The following is a 14,148-nucleotide window of genomic DNA, read 5'->3' as shown; positions in this document are numbered from 1 at the left end:
GTATATTTGTGTATTTATAATTCTCCTTTTTTGTTCTTTTAATGCCCCATTATTTTAACAATTGACCCTTTTCAACATTTTTCATCCTATTAACTTTTTTCTCACTTATAAACAATGTTGTGCTTTTTAAGTAAACAATGATGTATTTGGAATATGCCAAGCGTTTCTTAGCGGTTTGTCCATATAGCCTGCGCCGGATAGGGATAGAGGCTTGCGACTTCCTGCCATAGTCGTGTTGGTCAGCCCCTTGTAATTTTTTCCATACTTTGACCTAACATTTTTTTATACAACTTAAGACAATGGCATTATTATTTTTTCATTTTTAAAGAAGAAAATATTATTATCTAATTGTTTTATAATTTTTTTCTTGAAAGAGAACAATACATTAAATCAAGTATGTGGACAGAACGTTACAAAGGAAAGAAGGATGACTAGAATGTCACTCTGAACAATCAAGCTTAGAAATAACTTATTGCCTAGCTATAACCTTCATTGATCGTTTTACAAAAGATAAAAGCACTTAAGTATTGCTATTTTCACTTTTATGACAGTAAGCACAAAGATTGTACTTCAAATATGATCTCAACTATCTTAAATCTTCATGGAAGAGAATGGAGATATAAAATCCCCCACATTCATAGAGAAACAAATTTTTGCATTGATTGGTTAGCGACGTATGCGAGCTTTAAACAAAGCAGTTTGTGCACTCAAATTAATATAATGTGATGAGGCACTTTTAACAAGTGATTGCATTAGTATGATTTAACCACTATATTTGTAGTTACATGTTTCATTTCCTTTTGTATCAAGAGAAAACTGTATTGTTATAAATTTTTCATATTAATCTTAAAGTGGAAAATTAGAAAAACCTTGAATACATTTTTAGTATTTGTATAGTGTCAGCTTAGTTCACATACTTTCAAACGTTTACATGTGAGAATGCATGGAAGCAAAACTTGGCACAATGTAAACAAAATAAAATAAAAAATAAAAAATAAAAATAAATAAATAACTCATAAATTAAAGAACGAACAGAGCAACGACTATTAAAATGTCAATAGGCAGAGAAAGAGAAGAAAATAAAAAGAGGCCAGGGACCCTCAACACCATTTGAGGAATTAACATAATAATAATGGCGCCACAAAGTTGCATATTGATAATCACACAACTAATGATTTATAAATAATAATAATAACAATAATCACCATCATCATCATCATCACACTTACCCACATCATTATTTCACCATCTCTTTATAAAAATACACAATCTTTTTCTTCTTTCCACAGACAAAATTACTCACACTTTTACTGCTGTACATTTTCTGCTACTACCACTCCCATTGAAATTTCACCATATATGTTATCATCCACCAATCCATTAAACATCATTTTGCTCATTATCTTAAAATATTGTCATTTTTATAAACTTAATAACATTTATAACAATCACATATATGATAAAATGATACTCCGTACTATAACTCAGATCAATTATTTGAATGTATACATTAGATAAATATTGTCGTGTAATTCTAGTGGTTAAAAGATCAATCAATCTAGGTTAACGGGAACTGAGCTTGTATTTTTTTTTTCTTTAAAAAAATAATAATAAAAACACGAGGTCCGAAATGTCAAAGGCACAGCTCGGCATTCAAACTTATCCCGTGAAAAGCCCAACACGCCTGACAATCTTTAAACCTCACCACCTTTCTTTTTTCTCTTTCTCTGTGCTGCAATGCAATGCTACACACTTTTCTGTGACCACTCTTTTTCTCTGCATTTTTACTTGGAATCCCACAAACTCTCACTTCATTTCTTCCTTATTAATCCAACACCCCAATCTCAGATTTCCCTCTGAGCTTCCTTGCTTGCTTCTTCTTCTTTTTCCTCGTCCAACATAGCATCATTGCGGCTTCGCCAATGTTGACCTCCTTCTTCGTTTTTGCCACTCTGGTCTCTCAGCTTTCTGAGGCAACTACAGTAGTGGTGGATGGAGTTTCAGAGTGGAAAAACCCAACTGTTCAAATCGGAGACAATATCAGTATGTTTCTGCAGTTTCCAAGAATATATATATGGATCATTGTCCTAATGTGGGCTTTCTTGCATTTAATTTCACCTTCTGTTTTCGTTGGTTTTATGTTGTTTCTCTTTTTTGACAGTTTTCCAGCACAAATATCAGTACAGTCTCTTCATTTTCCAGAACCAGAATGCTTTCAGTTCCTGCAACTTCACTCAGGCTACCCTTCTTACCAAATCTGACTCCAAAACTTACACAGTAACTTCTTCTTCTTGTACTGCAAAAGTGAAAAAGCCTTTAAATTTCACTGTTAAACTTCAAGATTACACTAGTATTAGCCTTGCAATTCAAATTGTACATTGGGTTTAATTTCTTGAACATTTCCTGAAATTTTTGTTTTTTTTTTCTGATTAATTTTCTTACAGTGGCAACCATCCCGCCCTGGTTTCTTCTACTTCTCATTCAACAATGGGTCTAACAAGGCCTGCTTAGAAGGGCAGAAACTAGCAATTAAAGTAACTTCTTCACCGGCCAAAACTCCTTCCCCTTCCCCTGAGCTTCCACCGCATTCCGGCGGCATTGTGTCGTCATCTCCGACGTATCCGTGGCCTTTCCGGCCACATGAAACTGCTGCCCCTAGTCCAGCACCACTTGCTCTTCTTCCGGCGAATAGCCCTCTGGTCCCGGAGAAAGGCGGCGATCTCCCGTTCATCAACAGTAACCCTGCGGTGCCTTTGCCCACCGGTGAAGTGGATTCTGCTACTATTCGCCCTTTGCCCACTTCCGGGCACCCTCAAAGACAGGTAACTACAAATTCGGGTCTTTAGCTTTTACTGTTTCCGATAATGTTTTGTACTTCAAGTAGTGGATTATTTTAGTTGGAGTTGAGGAGGTTTTGGCAGTAAACTTCAAAGCCATAATTTGCAACTTTAAGCCTTATTTAAAGTTTTAAGGGGTTTGGTAGGATATTAACAGGCACTGCAACTACCAAATTCGGACAGTATAAAGGAATAGCTGATTAGGCCTTTTCTTCCATTAAATTCATAATTTATTTGGCGAGAGATAATGCCAGTACAATATTGCCTGTCTGGGACGCAAATACAACCATAATGCCATGTTTCAATGTACACTAATCCACTAGTGTTCACCATCATTGGGGTGCCAAAAAAATGATTGTTTGTTTACAAAATTCTTTTTTTGGATGACGAGGGAAACTCGCAGCCACTACCCTTATGACCGTAGTCGGCAAAGGACCACAAGGAGGTAAACCAACCTATGTTGCACATAACTGATTAGCTTAAACCAAGAGGCGGATAGACCTCTTGAGAGTTGAATTTGGAATCTTGTGGTTCTCAAGTCAACAGCTTGACAATTTGGCTGGGGTTTACAAAATTCTTGAATCTGTAACACGTATGGCGGAACCACCACGAGAGACATTGAGAGCTGTTTACTTTATCTTGCAATCTTGAGAAATATAGAGGGTGATGATGGTGTTGTTGATTGAAAACCGATTGTGGTCCTTTATTAACATTTGTGGGTGGGAATGCAGGTGGTGGGGTTTTTGACAGTTCAAAGAGCTTGGTTCTGTGCAATTTTCTTGATGCTGCTATGAAAAGGCAAAGCTGAAGAGAGGTTTTGATAGTGGATGCTGGGGTTGTGTTGCACTAGTATGTGTATGTAAAAAGAGAGATGTTAGTGGAATTAGCATGGGGGGCAGGGAGGGAGCTGTAGTTTTGAATCTAAAGGAGCTTTAATGGTGATGATTATTTCCATGTAATATGCTGTCCTTGACCCTACTCTTTAATCATTGAAACTTTTCTTACTTTAATCTCTTTGTTTTTGTTATGCAATCATTTCCTCTTTCTTTTTTTTTTTTTCTTCAATTTAGTTCTTTTGATCTACCTTTGCTTTTCTTTCTTCAGTCTGAATCTTTTGAATGGGATTTTGGGATCCTTAGATTCAATTTAATAATGAATTGGTCATCCTGACATAGTATATACTACACCTTATGTTTCCAGATTCATTAAAATTGCAGATGAATCTGACATAAATGTTTACTGGAATTTGCATGACAAAGTGCCCCTCACTCTAGTAAGATGAGAGAACAGAAACAAGCAAAAAAAGAAATAAGAGAAAAAAGAAGACTCATCTGGGTAACATACTAACATTTTGTGTGTGAAAGGTTGTTCTAATCTTTCCTTTTGTCTTGCTGGTTTTTAGTTTTAGTGGCATGAATGGCAAAGACCACCAAAGACACGAGCATTGCCGAACCCCCTGCAACAAGTGGAACAAATATGTTGGATTTCTTCTGAGGCTCCTCTGTCTTTGCCTGCTCACCTTCTTGAGCTTCTGTCTTTTCTAATGCAGACTCTTCTTCTTTTTCTTGATTGCCACTTTCTTTTTCGTGGTGAAATTGATCAACGTTTTCCTGATCTTGATCTTTCTGCAGTGAAGATTCAACCTGATCACAAATTTGATTGCATTCGGGTTTTGGTGTTTCTTGATTTGTCTGTTTCATCTCTCCTGACATTTTGTCATCTCCTTGGGGAATTTCGTGAGTAGTTCTCTGTTCTTGAACTTGTCTGTCCTCATCTGATGCCAAACTTGGCAAATCTGCATTGTGAGTCATTTTGTTATCTGCTACATCTCTCTCCTCTAATGATTTCTTCACTGCTCCACTCTCCTGTTCTTGATTTTCCTCTGCACTTAGAACTCCATTTTCTTCTGCAATTTTCTGCTTAGGATCTCTAATGCTCTCTTCTTTAAATGTCACCCTCTTTAAAATCTTTTTAGATGTTGCTGGTAAAGTTTCAGGATCCTGTAAAACAAGCTCTGGCTCCACCATTTCCTCAATCCCTATCCCAACTATTCCCTTCACTTTCTTTGGCATTAAAATGCTCAGCATATATTCATCCTCATTAAAATTTGCCCTAATGTTATCCAAAATCACTCCATCAGGGATTCTAAAGGCTTTTCTGAACTTCATTATTTCTATCCCTTTCTTGTACACTTTCCATCCCACCATTACCATCACCTCCTCAGTTGATTTCTCACCGCCTATCGTAATCACAGTCCCATCCTTATTGATGTCAATCTTTATCTGTTCTCTCATATAACCTGCAGCCAGTTTTTCATTATTTGCACAACAGAAACTAATCAGTTAAGCTGAAAACGAATTAAAAATAAATCTCACAGAAGGAGGAAAACGATGAAGCTTGGTAAACTTGGAACAAAGAAGGAAAACCTCTAATCTGAGCAGTGAGGATGAACATAGTGTCAGTTTCTTTAGACTGAAAACGAGGACCTGCATGATCTTTTGCAAGCTGAAACTTAAGCTCATCCGCATCTCCTTTGAGACTGAGTTCCAATTTGAGATCCATTTTTACCTTCCAGCAAAACTTTGGTGGAATTTTGTGTTTAAAGAACAAAAAGGAACTTGAAGAGTTAACCATGTAAAAAACCAATGAAGATTAGCAGCAGAATTGCCAAAAGTGGAGTAAAGCATATATGCCTTACTTTATTATACAGTTTGGGCATTTATATCATTTACCTTCACTGCAAGTTTCTGTTGGATACTCAGATTTTATTTTTGAACCTTCAAGTGTGAACAGCAGTCAAAACATTCATATTTAAAGAGCAAATTGGGAAGTAATCTTTAAGTCTGATTAACAAAATGAATTTTCCTTGGTTCAATAACAAATAGGTTACTACTAAACATATTCATAAGAAAGCTAATGGAAGCCAAAACAGGGTTTTTCAATCTAATACACTCTCACATCAGGGACAGGTATGAAAAGTGAGGCTTATACACCAGGTTCTTATACATGGATTTTGTATTTTTGCAAGTGTATAGTTATTATTGCACAAGCTTAGCTCTTATTATACTACACACTTGTCATTCGAGAAAATAGTAATTCTCAACAGCCATACAGTACCTGCATTTTCGCGGTTTGGCCATAAATTGATAAGTTGATCCTAGCAAACACTTGGGACAAATGACTTGATGAAACCAATATCCCAAGTTGCTATCATGCCATATCATACCCATATGATAATAATGCAAATTTGCAGTGCTCTACCCCAGCTTCTGGTGGAACATATAAATAAAAGTAATAATGTTCACAACCTAAAGCATGCCAAAATGCCAAAAACTTTTGAAAGTAACTTAGAACAATAATTGGATTTGACAAGAAATGGGTGCATTAATTATCATTGTACAGCTGGGAATGACTGCATTGCTAAAGACAACAGAAGAGCTGCAGTTTCTAGCCAGCCACTCCTTGTACCCATAGCTCACTATCTATCTACCTATTTTACTCACCAAATAGTTGGTGACCAAACATGTGGCTCAGTAACTTATTAGTAGATGCAGCCATGAAAACTCTCTGGTCCACACTCCACATCTCAGTAGTTACTGTCTACTCTCTTTATTTCAGCTTTTTGCCCAACTTTTTTTGTCTTTGTTACCATACATATCCAAAAACAGATTAAATAAATATAAGTTATTAAATTTTAAAAGTATTAGGCTGCTAGCATTTGACAATATTAAGTTATACAGACCCACCTTAGAATACAAAGTTGGTAGCTTAAACACATGTAATTATGATGGCCTTTAGGGATTTAATTAGTCATTCAAAATCAAACAGAGAAACAGGGTACTCTTACTTCCATCTTGACCTGGTCAAGAGTCAACACTGGCAACTTTTACCAAAATAAATATAAAAATAAAAACTTTAATGTGCCATACTAACTTCTGCTACAAAGATCATCAATCTATCAGTATGTGTATGGAAAAAAGGGAACACAACTCGAATAAATCTTGATGTTGATCTAGCCGTGTAGTTATACTGCTGGATTAAGGTAAATCTCAGCTCTACACCTGCCCAAAGAAACCAACAGACTTAAGGACGTAGGGCCTTTTCCTATAATATAAGTTCTTGATTTGCTCCAGCCTCGTGTTGGGTTTGTGGGGAGGGGGTGGATTTAGGTATCATAGTGATTAGTAGATGTGGTTGAAGTAAAGAATTCCATAAACTCATGAGCCTACTTTGTGCCGATTTCCACAAGTCTAGCAAATGGCATTATAGTTCTAATAAGTAGTTGAGTTGAGGTCCACTTCAGCTGTACATCAACTCAGAATGAGTCTCAAGTTCCACCAAAGAAAGCTTTTGACAATTAAAGCACAACAACCAACAGATTTATGAAGGGAGGAGGACCTCTTCCCCTACTGGCCTCTCATATCTCACATTCTCACTGATAGGGTAAAACGCCAGTTCATATTTTTATTTGGAGAGAAGATCCCCCCCACCTTTGTGAAAGACCGGTTACCAACAATTACAGCTTGAAACTTGAAGCAATTTGTTTATCATTATGTAAATATAAGAAGATCAGAGGCGGAGTGTGGGACAAAGTTACAAATGCCATGGCTAAAGAGGAGTTAAATCAATACTAAGAGATTGATAAATATGATTTATTGAAAAAATAAGGAAAAAAAAATAGACATTCCAACAGGGATTGAAAGTGAAGGCATGCAGTCAGGACTAAAATCTGCAATATTCTACTACAAAGTCATTTATACTTGGAAAGTAGACAGAGGGCATGAAAACGTGCAGGCAAACAAAAACTTTGGTATACTTACTTGATAGGCGTACAGTGCATTTCTTCCACAAGAATTTAATGCTCCATATGTGGTTACCACGTAAGAAATCCAGTCAACAAGAAAACAGGAGCTTGATCAACCCTTGAACCAGCTCGTTTCAAATAAGCATTGAAGATCACATGTCACTGAGAACTGCTTAAGATTTTCCTGAGGATTACAACATATAAAGTATAGAAAAGCAACTTCATCTTAGTTAATAATAATGACGCTCAAATAAATATTCATAACAATGCATCATCAAAGAGGCAAACTATGCTGCAGTGATTCTCAGAAAATTATTGTGCATAACAACAAAGGAAAAAGCTTATCAGATGCCCTAGATCAATTAAGAAAGTTCCCCATATATATGACCAAAACAGAACTCTTATTTCATACAAAACCCAGATTTGAATGCGAAGGAATATGGAAAATTTACAAGGTGCATCATAAACAATGACAGTTAAAGGTGCAAACTCAATAATTTGATTATACAATCAGAACATGAGGAATAACAACACCAAGGATCAATAGATCCCAAACTGTTTTACTAATTTCTTTACAAAGACATGGTGATAAATACAAGGTTTTACCCTAGAAACCTTTATTTTGGCACATGCCCATCTCATTCTACTTCTGGACTAGGGAGGGAGGAAAAAAGCAGGGGCAAAAATCATAGAGCATAATAATGCTTGCACATAGTTGCCCTCACACAACTGACCATCAGAACCTGTGTCATTGATGATTTGCGCGTTCAATGGAATCAAGACTGTGAGTCCTGCAGCGAACAATCCTATGAAACACTTCCCTGACTTGGCGCTCCAAAGGGTCCAAGCCAACCTTCAGTGAATCAAACACGAGCCCAAGCTCCTGCACTCTCTGCTTAAGTTCTCCCTCCTTTTCCCCGGACAAAGGGAACTGAACTGTATCTGTCAATTCATACAAATGCCTTGTGCACTTCTCAATCTCATGAATCTCCTTCAATAAACCACAAGCATTTTTGCGGTCCCTCCTCTTCGACTCATCAAGAATCCTCTCATGGAGGGAGAGGAGTGGACCAGCCCAAGCAAATTTAAACACATTGAAATGTGCCTGAAGGCCTCGGTCTTGACAGGGAATTGCAGCCACAAGAGCCCACATAACAAAATACAGCACATAATTCATTGTAAAAACAGCTAAAGCTAACCCATTGGAGGCAATAATCTCATTGCTTTTGGGAGCAGCTAAATTGTTACCAATGGCTTGTAGCTGCCTAGCAGCAGACCAATTCCGAGAAACACTCCATGAGAGTGACCTAAAATGGCCCAAAGACTTGTTATCCCTCTGCACATTGTTCCGCCCAAAGGAACGGTTTCTATGGGCAACAGCTGAATTAGACTCTTTCTCGTCAAGCATCCCAATTGCCAAATCAATCAAGGCTTTCTTGGCCCGACGGAATTGGCCTTCTCCAAGACATCTATGATTCTGCAACGCACAAAGCACAATCTCCAACTGCTTCTGCCACTGTCTGATCTGCTCCAGTCCATCTCGAATGGCATTGCAGACATCCAAAGCCTTCACGCTCCTCTCGAAATATTCAGACACATATTTATCCAAAGGAGCTCTATTCAAGAGACCTTGGTGGTTAAAGAGAATGGCCTTGAACTCCTCTTGGCAACAGAGAAAACCATCAAGCAACTTCCCAATCCAGGGAATAGTGAGCAATTCATTGGAATCCGCTGCCAACAAGCTGTTGAAACGCTCGGCCACGTGCGTCTGGAAAGCTTCAAGTTCTTGTTCTTGGCTGGTTCCCTCCTGGGCAGTCTCCATTGAGTGAACCTGATCACGGCGTATGGCCAAAAGGGAACCCAAGTTCGTGAAGGATGCTGACGCCCCTTGGTAATCAGTAGCTGGCATTTCTCAAAACAGCAAATCTCAAACCCAGATAAAGAAAAAAATCGAATTGGACAAATCCGAAGAAAGATCAACTCACAATATGCGGAAAAGTGAATGGAAAGACACAAACTTTTCGATCAAACCCTTACAGACCCAAACAGCCTACACAAGAGAGCTCATTTCGCCTGGCAAAACAACAAACACATAGAGTCCAAAGCAAGAACTCAATCCAACTATGGGTTTCAAGAATCCCAAAATGTCTAGTAAAAATTGGCACAAAAAAAAACTAGAACTTGATCAACAACAGGATGAAAACCAAGAAATTCAAGAACTCCCCAAAACCCAAACCCTCTCAACAAGACTTGAATAAAATAAAAAGCACACAACTTTTCCAGTGAACTAAGGGATTGAAGAGTGCATCATAAACAGATAGAGAGCAGAGAAACAGAGAAGGATGGTTTGGAACCCTAAAGTGAGAATGGGGGCATTTATTCGGGCTGATTTGGACCGCGTATATTATGGTTTGTTGGGAAAGAGAAAGGCAAAGAAAAGATCACTGTGCAGTTTTGTCAAATAAAGTTAAATTTGAGCGCCATAATAACCAAAACTAATTTAACAGTAATTGGTAACCGTTCACACCAAGCTACAGCTGACACGCCCCGCACACGCAATCAACTCGCATTTCCTTAGATCTTTCAGCTTTAGATCCTAGCCCTTCACTTTACTCATCTGATGGTGGAAATATAAGCACTGTTTATGCATTTTCAGAATTCTTTCTTTCTAACTAAAAAATCCTTTTGATTTAAATATGATAATAACTATGATTAAATATTTAGCAAGTGTAACGGATGGGATGCCCAAATATGAGCTTGTGATTGATAAATTAATGTATTTGATTGATTTGTATATTTAATCATGTATTATGTGGTACTAGTAAGGTTGTTCGAGTGAATGATTGTTACTTTATTTATTACAAGATGATAATTTTCACGTGGACACGTGGTGTGTTGTGACAAGAAATACTCTTTTTTTTTTTTAAAGGAAGACGAAAAATACTAATGATTCTTTACAATGTAATATGTGTTATATGCTTTTTCAAACATTTTCAGTCCAAATAATCTAAGTTCCTACCACTGAAATTTGAACATATGACCATCCATTTAGAATGGTAACCGGAATGTCAATCACATTTTATGGTAGTTGGTTTGAATTTAGAGTATATAAATTAATTGAAAAAATGTAATGAAATAAAACCAAGAAAATTATTAGTAAACCCCTTGACTATTCAAAAACATAGGGAATTAACATTAAAAAAAAATGAATCACGTAAATTTAGAATTATTAGAGTATTTTGACCTGAATTTAAACAAAATTTAAAAACAATAATACAACTCACTCGGTTTGGGTAGTTAGATCATAGTTCGTAAGTTAGGCCAGGAGAATGGGTCTACTGATCCAGGCGCCCAACATCTAACGACTTTTGGGACAAAAATGAAATCTATTAACAACTTTTAGGATCTCAAAAACTATATTTTTGGATGTACCAATATAAAAAGTACGTGGAAATATATAGTAATAATAATATTTCTGTTAGAGCAATGGCCATGGATTGCAGGAGATACAAAATACACTATGAAGATACAAATTGGACTGGAATAATGTTGGTAAAAATTAAATTTGTGATAAATATAATAATCATGCTTCATTTATGCAGTTATTCCTTTCAGGATATAATGCACTAATTTTTACGGTATATATGTACATATTTGAGTATACACGTAAGTTATATTATTAACAGATATGTATGTCTCTGAAGTTTAGCGTAATTAATTGGTTGTCTGACTTAAAAATCATGACTAAAGGCAATAGTGTGCGGTTAGCCCTTTAAAAAAAAAAAGTACGGTTAATTAATTGACCCTATTATCATGCCCAATGAATTTTTATTTTTCAAAGTGAAATTAAAAGAGTTCTTCCATGTGTTAGTTAAGGGTGTCCAAGACTTTTAGAAGCTTCTCGTATACGAAAGCAATAAAATAAAATAGAAATGAAAACTATTAATTAATTTTTTTTCTTCCGATCCATGCACGTATTAATTATTTAATTAATTGATGGAACGGCCGGACATTGCCAGGTGAGATGGACCAGACAGCAAAACCAATACGAAGTAAATAAGTAATAAATAAAATGAAATTAATTAAAATAATATTAATTAGGTTTATGATGTCGTGGAACCAATCTACAAATATCAAATCTCCTAAATAAAATACGTAATTGTCTGTGTATATACTCCTCACGTGTCAGAGGAGCCACGATCAGTCGATCAGGTTTAAGAGCAACCATATCCAAGAAAACTTGTTAATCTCCAATAATCTATACTATATATAAAAACAATTTCCTCCTCCCAAATTTTTCCCCCAAAACTTAGGGGTATTTTGATAAAATCATTTATTTTATTTATTTATTATTTTATTATTTTATTAATTATCCATCCTATAATATTATTATGGTAATATATGATAATGATAATATGATAATATGGTAATATTGTTAATATTAATGGGTGATTGGTGATATATAATTGATAATTGAAAATATGGTATATGTTATTATTCTTAATATTAATATATTAATATATACTAATATTAATTAATTAATTGGTGATTATTTTAAAAAAGAATAATTAATTGGTGATTGGTGATTAGTGATATGGTAATATTGTTATATATTAATATTAATTAATATTAATTAATTAATTGGTGATTGGTGATTAGTGATATGGTAATATTGTTATACATTAATATTTATATTTATATAGATTGATATTGATATTAATTAATTAATTGGTGATTGGTGATTAGTGATATGATAATCTATATTTATATCTATATATCTATATATATTTATATAATTGACATGTAATTAATTATATTAGAATGAAAAAATTATATAATATTGTAGTAAAAATTTTACATGTNTGAAATCTATTAACAACTTTTAGGATCTCAAAAACTATATTTTTGGATGTACCAATATAAAAAGTACGTGGAAATATATAGTAATAATAATATTTCTGTTAGAGCAATGGCCATGGATTGCAGGAGATACAAAATACACTATGAAGATACAAATTGGACTGGAATAATGTTGGTAAAAATTAAATTTGTGATAAATATAATAATCATGCTTCATTTATGCAGTTATTCCTTTCAGGATATAATGCACTAATTTTTACGGTATATATGTACATATTTGAGTATACACGTAAGTTATATTATTAACAGATATGTATGTCTCTGAAGTTTAGCGTAATTAATTGGTTGTCTGACTTAAAAATCATGACTAAAGGCAATAGTGTGCGGTTAGCCCTTTAAAAAAAAAAAGTACGGTTAATTAATTGACCCTATTATCATGCCCAATGAATTTTTATTTTTCAAAGTGAAATTAAAAGAGTTCTTCCATGTGTTAGTTAAGGGTGTCCAAGACTTTTAGAAGCTTCTCGTATACGAAAGCAATAAAATAAAATAGAAATGAAAACTATTAATTAATTTTTTTTCTTCCGATCCATGCACGTATTAATTATTTAATTAATTGATGGAACGGCCGGACATTGCCAGGTGAGATGGACCAGACAGCAAAACCAATACGAAGTAAATAAGTAATAAATAAAATGAAATTAATTAAAATAATATTAATTAGGTTTATGATGTCGTGGAACCAATCTACAAATATCAAATCTCCTAAATAAAATACGTAATTGTCTGTGTATATACTCCTCACGTGTCAGAGGAGCCACGATCAGTCGATCAGGTTTAAGAGCAACCATATCCAAGAAAACTTGTTAATCTCCAATAATCTATACTATATATAAAAACAATTTCCTCCTCCCAAATTTTTCCCCCAAAACTTAGGGGTATTTTGATAAAATCATTTATTTTATTTATTTATTATTTTATTATTTTATTAATTATCCATCCTATAATATTATTATGGTAATATATGATAATGATAATATGATAATATGGTAATATTGTTAATATTAATGGGTGATTGGTGATATATAATTGATAATTGAAAATATGGTATATGTTATTATTCTTAATATTAATATATTAATATATACTAATATTAATTAATTAATTGGTGATTATTTTAAAAAAGAATAATTAATTGGTGATTGGTGATTAGTGATATGGTAATATTGTTATATATTAATATTAATTAATATTAATTAATTAATTGGTGATTGGTGATTAGTGATATGGTAATATTGTTATACATTAATATTTATATTTATATAGATTGATATTGATATTAATTAATTAATTGGTGATTGGTGATTAGTGATATGATAATCTATATTTATATCTATATATCTATATATATTTATATAATTGACATGTAATTAATTATATTAGAATGAAAAAATTATATAATATTGTAGTAAAAATTATATAGGAAGGGATAAACATAATATGGAAGATTTTTCAAAAGGAAAGTATAATTAATTTAATTTTATTAAATATAGATGATTGACATGTAAAATTTTTACTACAATATTATATAATTTTTTCATTCTAATAAGTATACATGTCATTATATATATATAGATATTTATAAAT

General features: G+C 34.1%; 3 protein-coding genes across 3 annotated transcripts; 1 reads left to right on the top strand and 2 right to left on the bottom strand.

Annotated features, from left to right (window-relative positions):
• Positions 1 to 1,685: 1,685 nt before the first annotated feature.
• Positions 1,686 to 3,847, top strand: LOC116021129 (early nodulin-like protein 3). Its single transcript, XM_031261743.1, has 4 exons — positions 1,686 to 2,043; positions 2,162 to 2,277; positions 2,445 to 2,822; positions 3,569 to 3,847. The coding sequence occupies exons 1-4, from the start codon at positions 1,923 to 1,925 to the stop codon at positions 3,629 to 3,631; spliced, it is 678 nt and encodes a 225-aa protein (XP_031117603.1). The 5' UTR covers positions 1,686 to 1,922; the 3' UTR covers positions 3,632 to 3,847.
• Positions 3,848 to 3,975: 128 nt separating this feature from the next.
• On the bottom strand, positions 3,976 to 7,415 carry LOC116021119. Its single transcript, XM_031261733.1, has 2 exons — positions 5,264 to 7,415; positions 3,976 to 5,136 (listed from the first exon to the last, which is right to left on the bottom strand). The coding sequence occupies exons 1-2, from the start codon at positions 5,469 to 5,471 to the stop codon at positions 4,208 to 4,210; spliced, it is 1,137 nt and encodes a 378-aa protein (XP_031117593.1). The 5' UTR covers positions 5,472 to 7,415; the 3' UTR covers positions 3,976 to 4,207.
• A 684-nt stretch (positions 7,416 to 8,099) lies between these two features.
• LOC116021109 lies at positions 8,100 to 10,038 on the bottom strand. The gene has a single exon (XM_031261721.1). It carries the CDS (start codon positions 9,548 to 9,550, stop codon positions 8,390 to 8,392), a length of 1,161 nt encoding a protein of 386 aa, XP_031117581.1. The 5' UTR covers positions 9,551 to 10,038; the 3' UTR covers positions 8,100 to 8,389.
• Between the last annotated feature and the right edge of the window lie 4,110 nt (positions 10,039 to 14,148).

This window comes from Ipomoea triloba, chromosome 1, assembly GCF_003576645.1.
Source record: "Ipomoea triloba cultivar NCNSP0323 chromosome 1, ASM357664v1".
In the NCBI taxonomy this organism is placed as follows: domain Eukaryota; kingdom Viridiplantae; phylum Streptophyta; class Magnoliopsida; order Solanales; family Convolvulaceae; genus Ipomoea; species Ipomoea triloba.
Note: the sequence above shows the minus strand (reverse complement) of the source record. Positions and strands in the feature narration are given on the sequence as shown.